We start from the raw sequence: 13,666 nt of genomic DNA, 5'->3' as shown, positions 1-13,666 counted from the left end.
AAGGTTGGAACTCTAATCCCAACCCTCCCTTTATCCTCAGATGTTCCTTTTCTCTCAGAAGAACTGGTGGTAGACCAGATGGCCACCAGGAAAGGACTGCATTACTGCCAAAGGCAGCTGGGTAGGAGAGAACTCTGCACCGTGGCTAAGTGAGGCTGCAGCTGTTGGGGACCAAGCACAACCCTGAAGCTGTCCTCAGGCCTGTGCTCCCCATGGTGTGGGAAGGGGACCACTGGTGGCACCCAGACGGATTTGCATGGCTCCTGGCCAGGGTGTCACATAACATTCAAATAAAAGGGAGAAAGTCATTTCCTTCTCAATTTTAGTGTCAACCCTTCCAATCCCATCACAAAGTGACTTGGGGGGTGGGGATGGGGCTGCTGGTACATTTCTATCATCTATCTCTCGCTAATCTCCCCTTCTACCAAGGAGAAAGCAGGCTGCAGGCTCTGAGCGTGAGTGAACACTGGAGCCAGTCAGAGCCCAATGACATCCTTTTGTTTTCTTTGATTTTTTCCATCTATAGTTGTGACAGTTTCCTTTTAAAAAATGCATCTATTTAGCTAGAGAAAAGGTGAGTCTGTTTTAACAAAAGTATGAGAGACTGGTTTGGGCTTTGACAAGATTTCTGAAGGTGGATTCATACATGATTAAAGGTTGGAAAGCACTTGAACTAATTAACTAGCTGTCTGGAAGACTGGATCTGTCCCGGATGAGAAGAAAAGCTTCAGGGACTGTGGGTGGCGCCTGCAGGGAGAAGTAACCTGATCTCCCGCCTGAAGCTGGAGTCTCAGGCCCCTGTCCTCTGACACCTTTCACACCACCTTGAACCTGCTCATTTGTTTATGGATAGCGCCTGGCGTGGCAGCCTCCACCACAAGCATTGGTACACGCATGGGATTTGGCATCGGGCAGACCTGGGTTTGAATCCCAGCTCGGGCAGATTCTTTACTTTCTCTGGAGCTTGGTTTCCGTTCTGTGAAATGAGGGTGGCTGTGGTCCCCCCCTCACGGGGCTGCTGGGAAGCTATAGTGGCATAATAAGCCCACAGCACATAAGAGCTGATAAATAGTTGCTATTATGACTATTATCATGACTAGTAGCCACTGCTGTCAGGGAGTTGGAATTCTTTACATTTTTATTTATAAATTTTTGCAAATAGTGGAGCCACTGAGAAGAGCTCACTCAGCACAGACTCTTCTGGAACTTGTTTGTCGGGTCACCATCACGTCACACAGCCCCGCCTCCCCCCCCCCCCACGACCCCCTCTCTTTTTTAAACCTGGGATCTTTGCCAAGTCCTAAGCCAGGAAACCTTGTTATATTAATTATGAAGAAAAAGCATGTTTTATTTAAAATCCCGGCTGCTGAATATTCTGCCATGCTGTTTCCCTGTGACAGCAGAATGGTTTTCGCATTTAGCGAGGCCTAATGAATTTAAAATGTCACAGTGTCTGTGCCTAGATACACATGCGACTCTGCGACCTGATTTCCCTAAGTCCCAGGCTACACTGCCAAAGCTAACGAGTTGGGCTCGTGCTTAAAATCAGTTTAAAAAAATCGATAAGCAGGTGCCATGCGATTCAGGCCCTCTCTTTGCCTTAAGACTGTGGGTTACGGCGAGAGGGAGTGCTATCTCCTAAACCTGCAAGAGACTGGCATTCTAGAGCATCAAGGCTTGGAAAAGGGGTGCTCGTATCTGAGGCCTTCTTTGTCCTGATGGCCACGAAGATTTGGGTACTTGAATTAACAGCGGCTGAACCCGTTACTTGACCATCCAACATGGATCCCAATACTTCAACACCAAGCCAACTGGAGAAAGCCAAATATCATATGACCTCACTTATACGTGGAATCTAATGATCAAAATGAATTGACCAACAAAATAAGACCCAAAGCATGGAGGCATGGAACAGACTGACATACCTGATGTGGGGGTGGAGGAACAAGAAGAGATAAACCAAAGAACTTATATACTTACTAGAGGCCCGGTGCACAAATTCGTGCACAGGTGGGGTCTGGCTGGCCTTCCCATATCAGGGCCGATCGGGTCGGGACAGTAAGGGGGGGAGGGGATGTGGGAGGTTGGCCAGCTGGCCTCCCCCTGGTCGAACTCCCGGTTGAGGGGGAAATTTGCATATTAGCCTTTTATTATATAGGATATGCATAGCCCATGGACACGAGCAATAGGATGGTGAAGACCTGGGGGGGGGGCATAGGGGCGGGAAGGGGTTAAGGGGGTTGGGGGGAATGGGAGATGTCTGTAATACTATCAACAATAATAAAATATATATATATAAACAATAAAAATATATATATTAAAAAATAAAGTGATTATTGATAGGTTAAGAAAAAAAAAGACTTCAACACCCATGGTGATTCTGAACAACTAGATAAGATGGCTCTCTCTGTCTGTCTGTCTCTGTCTGTCTGTCGCTCTCGCGAATAGAAACAGGCAGGTGATGTGCATCAGGCAGGCAGAAAGGGTGTCAACAATAGAGAATGGTGAGGCCTGTGGGGCCTGGGAGGCTTACTGTTCGAACAATAGCAGCAGTAGCTTCTCTCGCTGCCGTGCGAGAATGTGAACTCCACGAGACTAGGATGTAGGGTTCTCAAGAAAGGCTAGAGATTTGTACTCTTATGTGAAATGTTGCCAAGCCATTGAAAGGAAATCTTCAGACTGACCCCCTACCTTCCAAATAAAACTCAGGCTGTGAGCAGAACACACCCCGAGCTGCCACTTTGCGACCTCTGGGCTAGGCAAACATTTGTGCAGCTCTAGATGCAGGGGGAATTCTTAAGTTCTAGAGTTCCTGGGTTTAAACTCTAGGGTTTAAAGAACCCAGAAATAGGAGCAAACACACATTTTAATCCAAAGACCCCCTTGTTGGGGGCAGGACGAGCCATGTCTTCTCTCCTGTCTGGGGATGGATTGAGATAAGCAGAGCAGGCCCACAAGCCTTGAGCTCTGGCTTTTGACCCTGGAAGAGGTCAGATTCCATCCTGGCTGAGTCCATGCACCCCAAATCACCCCAAGAACCACAGCAAGCAAAGGTTTCTGAGCCCTAGAGGCAGTATACGACCCCCATACAGTCAAGCAGGCCTCTGGAATGTGCCAGGAGTCAGACGGATCCGGGTCCCAATCCTGGCTGGGAAGTTAGTACACCATCTCCGGGCTTCCCATCCATAAAACAAGGATAACAGTACAGGGCTGTGCTGGGGACAGGTGTTCAACACTGACCGGTAAGGACAACCAAATCTAGGCCAGACAGGGAAGGCCCTCTGAATGGGTCCCCGTGCCCACGGTAGTGATATTTGCCCTATACCTCTTTGGATGGCAGATATTTGAATAAACATTTATGCTAAAGATGAGTCAGAGACGTCATCATGAGATTTGCTGCACGGTCTGAGTTCATGGGAGGGATCCAGGTGTGTTCCCCGGGTAACGATCACAGATCCTGTGACCACTTTTGTTTAAATTTTCCGAGGTCCACAGAGTCCTGCCAAATAGTCCCCTGGTCTAAGAGCCTCCTGTCCCTCCAGGAAGGACCACGACCCTGAAGCAATCTCATTTGTAGCTGGGGTCCAGGTCAGAGAGCGTATCCAGACAGAGGGATACCACCGTTCAGCCACTTCCCAGCCGTGTGGCTGGAGGCCGAGCCGCCAGCGCCTTATCTGTAGAGTGTGAGCAGCATTAGTCCCTCCGTCTCAGGGTCCTTCCAGTGATGGAATGGTCCCTGGAAAACCCAGAGCCTGGCACACAGGATTCCCCAGGAAATGGTCGCAGCTGGCTATTACGTTTAGCTCCCTGGGGCAGGAGAGGCCGCCCAGCCCATCTGCTAAGTGGCTCCTTGCCCCCCGTGATGCCTTGAACTCTCCACAGCATCTGAGCGACTTGGCCACTTTCCCCTGGATGTCTGTGTCCTGGCTTGTGAAACGCAAGCCGCCTCCCCGACCACCTGTCTGGCTCACATCTGGGGTAAGAAACATTCCAAAGCCCCGAGCCCTCTCCTTGGAACTGACTAAGCTCATCGCCTGAAGGCTCTCTCTCCTATTTCCTCTTTGATCCATTATTGGCTTATCATTTCATCGCTAACCCTAAAAATGCACCGGGGCTTGCAAAAAAAAAAAAAAAGGATTTTTTGGGACCATTATCTTTTTGTGAACTTCCAACAGACTGCATCAACTCGCCTCCTTGCCTGCAGACTTTAGGATTTAATTCTTTCTGGCTGGTCCTTTCTCTGGACCCCTGTGGGCCTCTGATAATTTCTACCACTTTGCTGGAGACCTGAGTGATATTTCTGCGGGGTTTCGGCCCCAGACATCCCACAAGCCATCAAAGGATGGAGGGGGCTTGATAACAACTTGTCCTGCGGCCACACCACACACACTCGAGTTGGCATTGGAGAATGAACTCAGAGGTGAGCCACTTGGCAGCTTAAGACAGATTGGAGGGAGGCTCTGAGTACTGTTTGCCGAAAGGGGAGCTGTTTGTTTTTAAAGCATGCTAATCAGAAAACCTGGAATTTAATCTGTTTCCTGCAGGAAAAGGCCCTATGAAGTAAAATGGGAAATAAAATGCAAAGGTATTTAATGAGATAAAGAGGTTATGGTTGTTATTTCAGTTCCCATAACCTGCTCGTTCTCTGCCCCTCCCCCAGTAAAGGGGCACATTTTCTGATTTTTATAGACAACTTGTGTACTTTCTGGAAATTTTCAGGGAAAAGAGCTAGCGCTCAGTGAAGGCCGAGTGCACCGCCTCCTTCAAGCAATCCTGACCCTCCCCGAGTTTGTGAGAGATTATCACTGGGGTGGCAGGAGAGGAAACGGAGGCGCAGAGAAATCACACTTGCCCAGCATTCTGAAGCTAAGATTCCAGTGGCAAAGCTGCGATTCCAGTCCTCGCTCCACCGCCCGCCCTCAGGCCTCCAGCCTGGAGTTCCAGGAGGCTCTCTGTGCTGAGGGACCACTCACCGCCCAGAGACGCAGCTAACACTCCCGGCCACAGCGGCACGCAGCAGGAGCGGCCTCTCCACAGCTCATCTGCCCCCAAATGTCTTGAGTTCCCTATGCGAGTCCCCCTTCCCTCCCCTGCTCACCTTTAAATCACTCCAGTCATGGTCACAGGGTAAGGGGAAAAGCAACTGTCTCCAAATCTAGCCCATCTAAGTCAACCTGTTGCCGGGTTTACTGGCGGCCGGCAGGATTCTCCTCTAGGGCCAAAGCACAAGGATTCTAACCCTGGGGTCCCCCCAAAGGGCTGGGAAACTGGGCGTGTCAGCATGCGCAGAGAGAGACTTTACAGCTTTCCTTGGCTTTTTATTTTTTTAAAAAAATATATTGTATTGATTTTTTTACAGAGAGGACGGGAGAGGGATAGAGAGGTAGAAACATCGATGAGAGAAACATCGATCAGCCACCTCCTGCACACTCCCCACTGGGGATGTGCCCACAACCAAGGTACATGTCCCCGACCGGAATCGAACCTGGGACCCTTGAGTCCGCAGGCCGATGCTCTATCCACTGAGCCAAACCAGCCAGGGCAGCTTTTCAAATTATTATTTATTTTTATTGATTTCAGAGAGGAAGGGAGAGAGAGAGATAGAAATATCAATGATGAGAGAGAATCATCGATCGGCTGTCTCCTGCACGCCCCCACTGGGGACCGAGCCTACAACCCAGGCATGTGCCCTGACCTAGAATCGAACTGGTGACCTCTTGGTTCCTGGGTCGATGCTCAACTACTCAGCCATACCCGGCTGGGCTCCTTGGCTTCTTAAAGGGGTCTCTGATCTGTGCCAGGTCACAACCCATGGCCTTAGCCAAATTTCCTACCCCTGTCTCTGCCTTTGGGGACAGTTCCAAGAGGACTCAAGTCATTTGCACGGTTTTATGGGATGAGCCGCTCAACAAAACCATCCCAGGCCTGCCTCACCTCTGTTCATCGGATACATTCGACCCAACAACACTGGTCTTTCTCCTGGCTCCTGGCCCAGCTGGTTCGGTCTTCCTAATAAGCTCACAGTCTCTCAGCCACAGGTACTAGTATTTGAGAAGAACACTTACCCCGAAGGCTGCCTTCCCCACCAGAGCCAGAAGCAGCAGGACACGGAGATCAGACGTTCTGGCAGACATCTTTGCAGCTTAAGGACTCCTGTTTTGCTCTAAATTAAATTTCTTTCCATGCCTTTACGGGGGGGAACATGTCCGTCTCCAAGGATTCAGGAGCAAATGAAGAGGATGCAAATTATTAACTAGGCATCAAATACTGTTTAATGTTTAATGTTTTGCAAACCAACTATCTTGATTAAACACATGGTAACTTCGGGGCTGGGCTGAGTCATAGGGTGGTTTCTTTTCTGGGAGAAAGTCTCCAGAAAAAGTGGCCGAGATAAGAAGCCCCCGGCTGCTGGCTGGCGGGGTAGTGAGGGGCAGCCCAGCATTCAGTGCGGGATGGTTAATAGCATCCCAGCTGCGGGATGAGAGCCCCAGGTGAGGTGAGGTTTCTGCCACTGGCCTCTGACATTGCGGATTCGCACAGAATGTGAATCGAGTTCTGATTCATCAAATCTCAAACAGAATTAAGGCACGGATGAGCTCCTAATAACATCACGCTTTACATTCATGAAAGATAAATTAAAGGATGCAAAACTGCTATTGACAAACATTGATTCTGGGCCCTTTGAAGCGTTGCCCGTGGTTGCTTGTTGGCTTCAAAAGTTTTCTTTCAAATTTCATTACATAAGGTTTTTACTTTTTAATTACTTTTTTCCCCCCATTGGACTCTTTCTTTGATCAAGGTGTGTGTGTGGGGGTGGGGTGGGGTGCGGGGGGAGACCCATGATGCTCATGTTTGGGGCCCATTGTTTCCTATGTTCTTTCTGTAGCTACACTGGTTGTAGGAAGGGCTATATAAAGCAACAGTTACCTATTAAGTGTGGGTTCTCCTGGACACAATTGATCTCTTTAATAAGCTCCTGTAAACACTTGATTGCCCACAGTCATCTGTGCAAGGGCTCCAGACATCCTGCTACCTGAGTCCTAAATCCAGATTCTGAAACCCTGCTACCGACGGAGGCAGGCGCTTACCTGGGCCTCCTGCTCGCCCATCTGCAATCCTCTTTGGCACGCACACTCGGATGCTCCACCTTGGGAAGCCAGGTTGCTGGCCATGGAGGGCCCCTGGGATCCCATCCAGGAGAAGGCCGAAGTCCATGCCCCAGCCACCTGCTGGCCCTTGAAGGACAAATCAAGTCCTGACGTTTTACCTCCTGAAGGACCCCCCAATTTGTCTTCTTTTCTCCACTTATTTTGTCTCCATCCTATTTTACTCAGCCATCCACTCACCTCCTTTCTGGAAAGTTCTTCTCTAAGCTCATCCTATTTTTACCCCGATCCTTACTCCAACCCTCCCTCAGTCCTTAACTCTAATCCTCATCACTCTTTAGCAAGGTGATTCAGTGAGCTCACCTAGTTAATGTATCTTTCAAATCTCAGCCCAAACATTACCCCCTCCGAGGCCCTGCATCTTCCTAGCACCATCGCAATTGCATACTCATTGCTGTCTCATTAATATCTGTTCCCCCACGGCCCCCACTAAACCGAAAGCTCATGAGGGCAAGCACTCTGTTTGGCTCGCCATTGAAACCCTGGCATGGAGGCCTGGCACTGACCTGGCCCGTGGTGGGTGCTCAATAAATATATGTCTTTAGAAAAAAAATTCTCACTTGAGGACAAGCTTAGAGAGATGAGGGAGAGAGAGAGAGAGAGAGAGAGAGAAACATCAATGTGAGAGAGGAACATTAGTTGCCCTCCATATGTGCCCTGACTGGGGATTGTACCCAAAACCCAAGTATGTGCCCTGACTGGGAATCGAACCAGCAACCTTTTGGTGCACAGGATGACGCTCAACTACTCAGCCACTCCAACCGGGCCGAATAAATATATCTTAACATTGTGGACGGATCATGAGAATTCTCATATTTTCATATTACACAGTGTTTTACAAAGTATCATACTTTTAAAAGATATTAGCTTGTAAGACCATGTAATAAATAACTTCAAAATGCAAGGGATATTTAATTTTAAGGCGTGCCTTTAACATTTATGTGAAATGTTTTTTGTACTTGTTCAATAGAAACTTATCTGGCTAGTGGGTAAAGCTAGCAATGAAACTACTGGTCTGCAATGTGTTAAGTGAATAGCCGCTTTATGAAAGTGGCAGTGGTATACTTTATAACAAGGACACCTAAGATATCATAGCCAACTCAACGTGAAAAGAAAACCTAAAAGTATTTGTGAAATTTTTAAGCAACCTCTATTTATTGATGAACACGACATCAATCTGCTACGTGCATCATATATTTGCCAATGACCTGCTGTGAGCCAGGCCTTGGCGATGCAGGGTCAGAGGAGGCAGAGAGGAGCTTGCTATTAAGGACCACAGGGTCTGTGTTAGGGGAAGGGAGGCAGACAATAAAAAAAAGTAAACAAGTTAATTTTTAAAAAATACATTTTTATTGATTTCTGAGAGGAAGGGAAAGAGAGATAGAAACATCAATGGTAAGAGAATCATTGATTGGCTGCCTCCTGCCCCCTCCCCCCAGGGGTTCGAACCTGCAACCTAGACATGTGCCCTGACCTGGAATTGAACCATGACCTCCTGGTTCACAGGTCAATGCTCAACCACTGAGCCACCCCGGCCGGGCTAAACAGGTTAATTTTAGCTGGTGATAGCTATGAAAAAGAATGAAAGGTGGTGATGGGACAGAAGTCCTTTTGGGTGGGAGGTTTCTGTGGGCTAAGAGGTGGTGATGATAGTGATGATGGCTGGTGGGTCACAGGTGTGGTCTGACACTGTTGATGGTTCTCTGATCGCAGAGCAAGGGCCCAAGAGGCCACGTGCTCGAGGAGCTCACTGTTGTTCATGTTCACAGCTGGAGCCTTTGTAACGTGGCACAGATGGTGAAAAGGAGAAACGGAAGTCCAGGCAGGTCGGATCCCAGAATCGCTCACGTGACTTCCGCGTCTCTTTCCCTCCTGGCCCTGTGTGAACCGGCCACCTTCTGACCTTGTGGAGGGCGTCCCAGAAGCGTTTCTTCCTTCCCGTGTGATCGGGAAGTGAGCAGGGTGAGTGGGCTGTGCACCTTTTTAATCCGGATTAATTTCCCCGACATGTGATCTTCCCTTTATGACAAGGAAAAACTGCTCTTTGTGAAATAACCACAGGCCTCCTGCACATTGCCTCTTATTTCCCTCACGTTTTGTTATCACTACAGGGTGAATTGAATACATTTCTGCACGTAGCCTGAAAGGGGAGAATTCTCTAAAAGATACTTAATCCTTTCCGTTTAGGAGGACAAAGGGGCGAGTTGATCATGGAATGTGTCTTTATCTGGGGAGCTGGACCAAACCTACCTGCAGTTTCTGATTTTTAAACTCAAGCACAGAGCCTTGGATCCTCATCCCGGTGGGGGTTTCAGCTAGTAGCCCCTCGGTCTACTCCCTCAGCTCGGGGTGACCCTGTCTCACGTGCGGGGCTGCAGGTCTCTGGAGGGAGGCCCTGCCTGCCTCGGTGACCCTGGGACTCCGCTTCTGCGGTGGCTGACTCCTTCACCCAAGGAAAGGCCTCCTCACGGTGCCCAGCCCCAGCCCCACACTCGGATGTCCTGGGGCTATGGTTGGCAAACTGCGGCTCGAGAGCCACATGCGGCTCTTTGGCCCCTTAGGTGTGGCTCTCCCTAAGCCTTAGGAGTACCCTCATGAAGTTAAAAACAATGTACCTACCTATATAGTTTAAGTTTAAAAAATTTGACTCTCAAAAGAAATTTCAGTCGTTGTACTGTTGATATTTGGCTCTGTTGACTAATGAGTTTGCCGACCACTGTGGGGTAAGGAGTGTTTCTATTCAGCGTCACCGCCTGGGCCTCAGCCCACCTGTTTCCTATTTACTGTTCTTCCTCAGGGAGTAACAGTCCTTCTGGGCCTTCAGCGTGGGAGGCAGAGGGAAGGGGGCCCCTAAACAGGAGCCTGGACTCAAACAGACCCAGAGAGAGTGTCCCAGCTCTGCCACCCCCCTCCCCCCCGCACCCCCCCCCTCCCCCGCCCGCTGTGTGACTTTGGGTCCATCCTCGTTGGCTCTCTCTAGCCCTCTGTTTCCTGGCCTGCAAAACAGGAATTGTATCATTCCCACTTCATGGCATTCCTGAGAGGTGCATGTGCACGCATAAAAGGGAGGTGCTGGGTGCAGAGGCCGGTAGAGAGCATCCTTTGCAGACACACAGGCCTTGATCTCAATAAAGTCTTTTTTATGGGATGGCACTTACTGAGCCCCCAGACCCTCGGAGATGCAAGGGCCTTGTGCTCAGTGAGTCTAATCCCCAACCCGGGGAAGGAGTGACCGTTCTCTGTGTGGGGAGTGCCTATCTCATTTGGTCTTTCTTGGACAGGGGTCAGCAAACGTTTTCTGAAAGGGCCAGACAATGAACATTTTAGTCTCTTTCCTGGCCATCCAGTTTCTGCTGTGACCACCGAGTCCCGCCATTGTAACACAAAAGCAGCCCCAGGCAACACTTAGGCTGACGGGCGATTGTTTGTACTGTACAGTAGGCGCCTATGTGCGTTGTGACCTATTGGCTGTGTTCCAGTCAGGTCATATTTTCATGGTTTGTGCACCAGTGATACAGGGGTAGCCAGAGCCTCGCTCAGCATGGGCGGGGGTGGAAGGGGGGTGGGAGGAGGAGTCCCTGGGAAACAATGGAGACGCATTGGAAACCATGGGAGGGGACCCTGGACTGATAACGGGCTGCTGCCCTCAAAGGGTTTACCCAGAAATTATGCTGCCCATGCGCCACGGGGGCTGGGCCCGTGTACTGGGATCTCCGTCTTTGGCTCTGGGCTACCCCCGTGGGTAGAAGTCTGTGCCAGGCAACTCTGGTGAGAGTTAGTTTTCAGAGAGGAACTCAGCTGCCAACACCCAGCAGCTGAGAGAAAGGAGGCCTCATTGCTGAGGAGGGGATCTGGTGGTACCCCCCCCCCCCCGCCCCCAGCATCCACTTCAACTGTTAATTCACAATGTCCATGCCTTGGTTCAAATATCCAATTCAGGAAATCTAACTGGCTCAGCCAGGTTTTAAATGAATATCCCTCGTCGATCTTTGGTCTAATCAGAGATGGCTGGAGTCACAAACATGGCCAGGTGGACCCAGGTTCATGGGGCAGACACAGGTGTTTAGCAGGGGTGATCAATACCTAGGAGAAAACCAGAATGCCATTATGGAAACCATGAACTTGATACAGTCATCAGCTGAGCTATAAAGGTATAGCCCACAGGTGGGGAATGTCCAGCCTGAGGGCCATAGAAGGCCTGCGAAATAATTTGGTCTGGCCCTGCCAAGGCGTTAGGGGTGAGTTGATTAAGTATTTGACCAAATACAGCAAACTAATTTAAAATACATATATATATATATATATATATATATATATATATATATATTTCAGAGAGGAAGGGAGATGGAGAGAGAGCTACAAACATCAATGATGAGAGAGAATCATTGATTGGCTGCCTCCTGCATGCTCCACACTAGGGATCGAGCCTGCAACCTGGGCATGTTTAGGACATTGAATCGCGACCTCCTGTTTCATAAGTTGATGCTTAACCACTGACACACGCCAGTTGGGCCTGCGAATGATGATATAAATATCCAAGTGGCTCTTGGCAGAAAAAAGGTTCCCTACCCCTGGTCTAGCTATGTTCTCTGTTGGCCAAAGGAAAAAGAAAACCTGGTCATTTGGCATGATTTCCATCACACGCAAGTCTGTTTCACAGGAAAAAGAAAGGGCTTGGTTTTAACCTATGGTCAATTCCAGGCCAATTTTGATTTTTTAAAAAACCTTATAATATGATGAGTCCAGGTTGGAGTTGAGTCAATAGGACAGGGAACCCCACCAACACACCGACAATCCTGAATTCCACATGGCCCCTCCGCATGGCCAGAGAAGGCAGCCCATTAATCAGGCTGAGCCAGAGGCCTGGATGAGCCCGGAGGCAGACTCTCCTCCTGTTCCTCAGAAGATGCTCAGGATATGCCAGTTGGAGGCTGGGAGGATGACCACCCTCCTCCAGGCCTCTCCATCTTAGAAAATGGCACCAGTATACACGTGGCTTCAACTGGAAATCTGGAAATCACCACTGGCCTCTTCTCCCTCCCCAAACCCAAATCATCAGCATTTTTCTACCTCCGGAATTCATCTCAGATCCTTCCAGCACCTTCCACCTCGGCTGCCCCCACCCTTCTCCAAGCCCACACCATCTCCTCCTGCCTACCCGCCTGCAAGAGCCCCTCAGGGCTCCTGCCTCCTATCAAATCCATTTGACACCACCCAGTAGCATAAAACTCTTTCATATTTTCCTTTTGCATATAGACTGAGTTCCCTGCTTGAGCTGGCCTCTGCTTGCTTCTTCAGTGTCACCGTGGGCTCTTCTCGGGCATGCAGTGTTTTAAGTAAGACCAGGGACCTGGCCTGTCATGCTCATGGCCATCTCCTAGCTCAGGACCTGTTATGGAATGTCAATAAATATTTGTTGGATGGTTGGATGGATGGATAGACGGATCAAGGGACAGTGAGCAACCACATTTGATCAGATGACTAAAGTCTCTCTCTCCTCGCAAGGGCTCCCAGCCAAGCCATGAACTTCAAATTCAGATGTGCTTCCCTCTTGCCCAAATGAATCCTGGTCTTTGGTCACTGGTGGCTCTGGCTCCTGTGAGCTATGAGGTTTGGGAAGGTATAAGAACCACCGGCGCAGTACAACTGTGTAACCTCCACATGCTGCCCAGCCCAGTGTGAATTACACACCTCAGGATCTTCACACAACCATTGATCTGCCCATTTGTACTTCTTTCCTTCCTTTAATCTTCCAGTGGGGTTTCCATCTTCCCTCTCGCATTTTAAACTCTCTCTGTTCCGTGGTTGTCTGTGTCAGGGAATGTATTTTTCTCCCCCTGATCTCTCCCATCCCATCAATCAGTTTTACAGAAACACACGGCCGCCCCCTTGGATCTTCAGCCTCACAAAGAACTATCACCTGCGCTGTGTGATGTTTCCTGTTCTAAGTGCATCTTTGATTTATTAAACATTTTGGAATAAAATTCTGCATATGGTTTGCATGTTGGCTAGTCCCCCTCCCCCCCTCCCTTCAATGCAGTAGAAAACTTGAAAGAGTGGAGGGATCTTGGGACATGGGTATCTCTTTCTGTCTGGACTTGTCAGCTTTCTGAGCAGAGTGTGCTATGCCATTTTCAAAGCCTTTTCTCTTTGGGGAAAGCAAGTCCTTGCTGAGGCCAGTGCTGAGCCTCTAGTCTAGCACCTCTCTAAAATGTACTTCCAGCCACTGCCTGATATCAACATCTTTCCGAAGTACATTTGCTTGCTACCTCTGCAATGTGGTGGCAAGAGCCTGGGTTGGAGCCACTAATAAAGCCATTCATTGACTTGCTGTGTGATTTGGGGCAAGTTGCTTGACTTCTCTGAGCCTGTCTTGAGTAATTTTTGTGTGGATTCAATGAGAAGGTATGTGGAAGTATGTGGCACACAGTATGTACTGGATTTGTATTATCTTTTCCCCTTTTTCTATTCCATTTCTTGGTTTATTTTTTTCTAATTTT

At 49.1% G+C, this 13,666-nt stretch overlaps 1 protein-coding gene across 2 annotated transcripts in view; it reads right to left on the bottom strand.

Annotated features, from left to right (window-relative positions):
- The window catches only part of HABP2 (hyaluronan binding protein 2), a gene marked incomplete at both ends in the record, with an annotated part of 31,636 nt that extends 25,502 nt beyond the window's left edge, over positions 1-6,134 (bottom strand). For both annotated transcript variants that reach the window (XM_081105124.1, XM_081105125.1), the window contains one exon: positions 6,066-6,134. In XM_081105124.1, the coding sequence (XP_080961250.1) occupies positions 6,066-6,134 (69 nt within the window). The remainder of the gene's footprint in view (positions 1-6,065) is intronic.
- Positions 6,135-13,666: the final 7,532 nt, after the last annotated feature.

The sequence above is a fragment of the Myotis nattereri genome (genome assembly GCF_964212035.1).
Source record: "Myotis nattereri genome assembly, chromosome: 13".
NCBI lineage: Eukaryota > Metazoa > Chordata > Mammalia > Chiroptera > Vespertilionidae > Myotis > Myotis nattereri.
The sequence above is the reverse complement of the archived record's forward strand: the minus strand, read 5'-3'. Positions and strand labels throughout refer to the sequence as shown.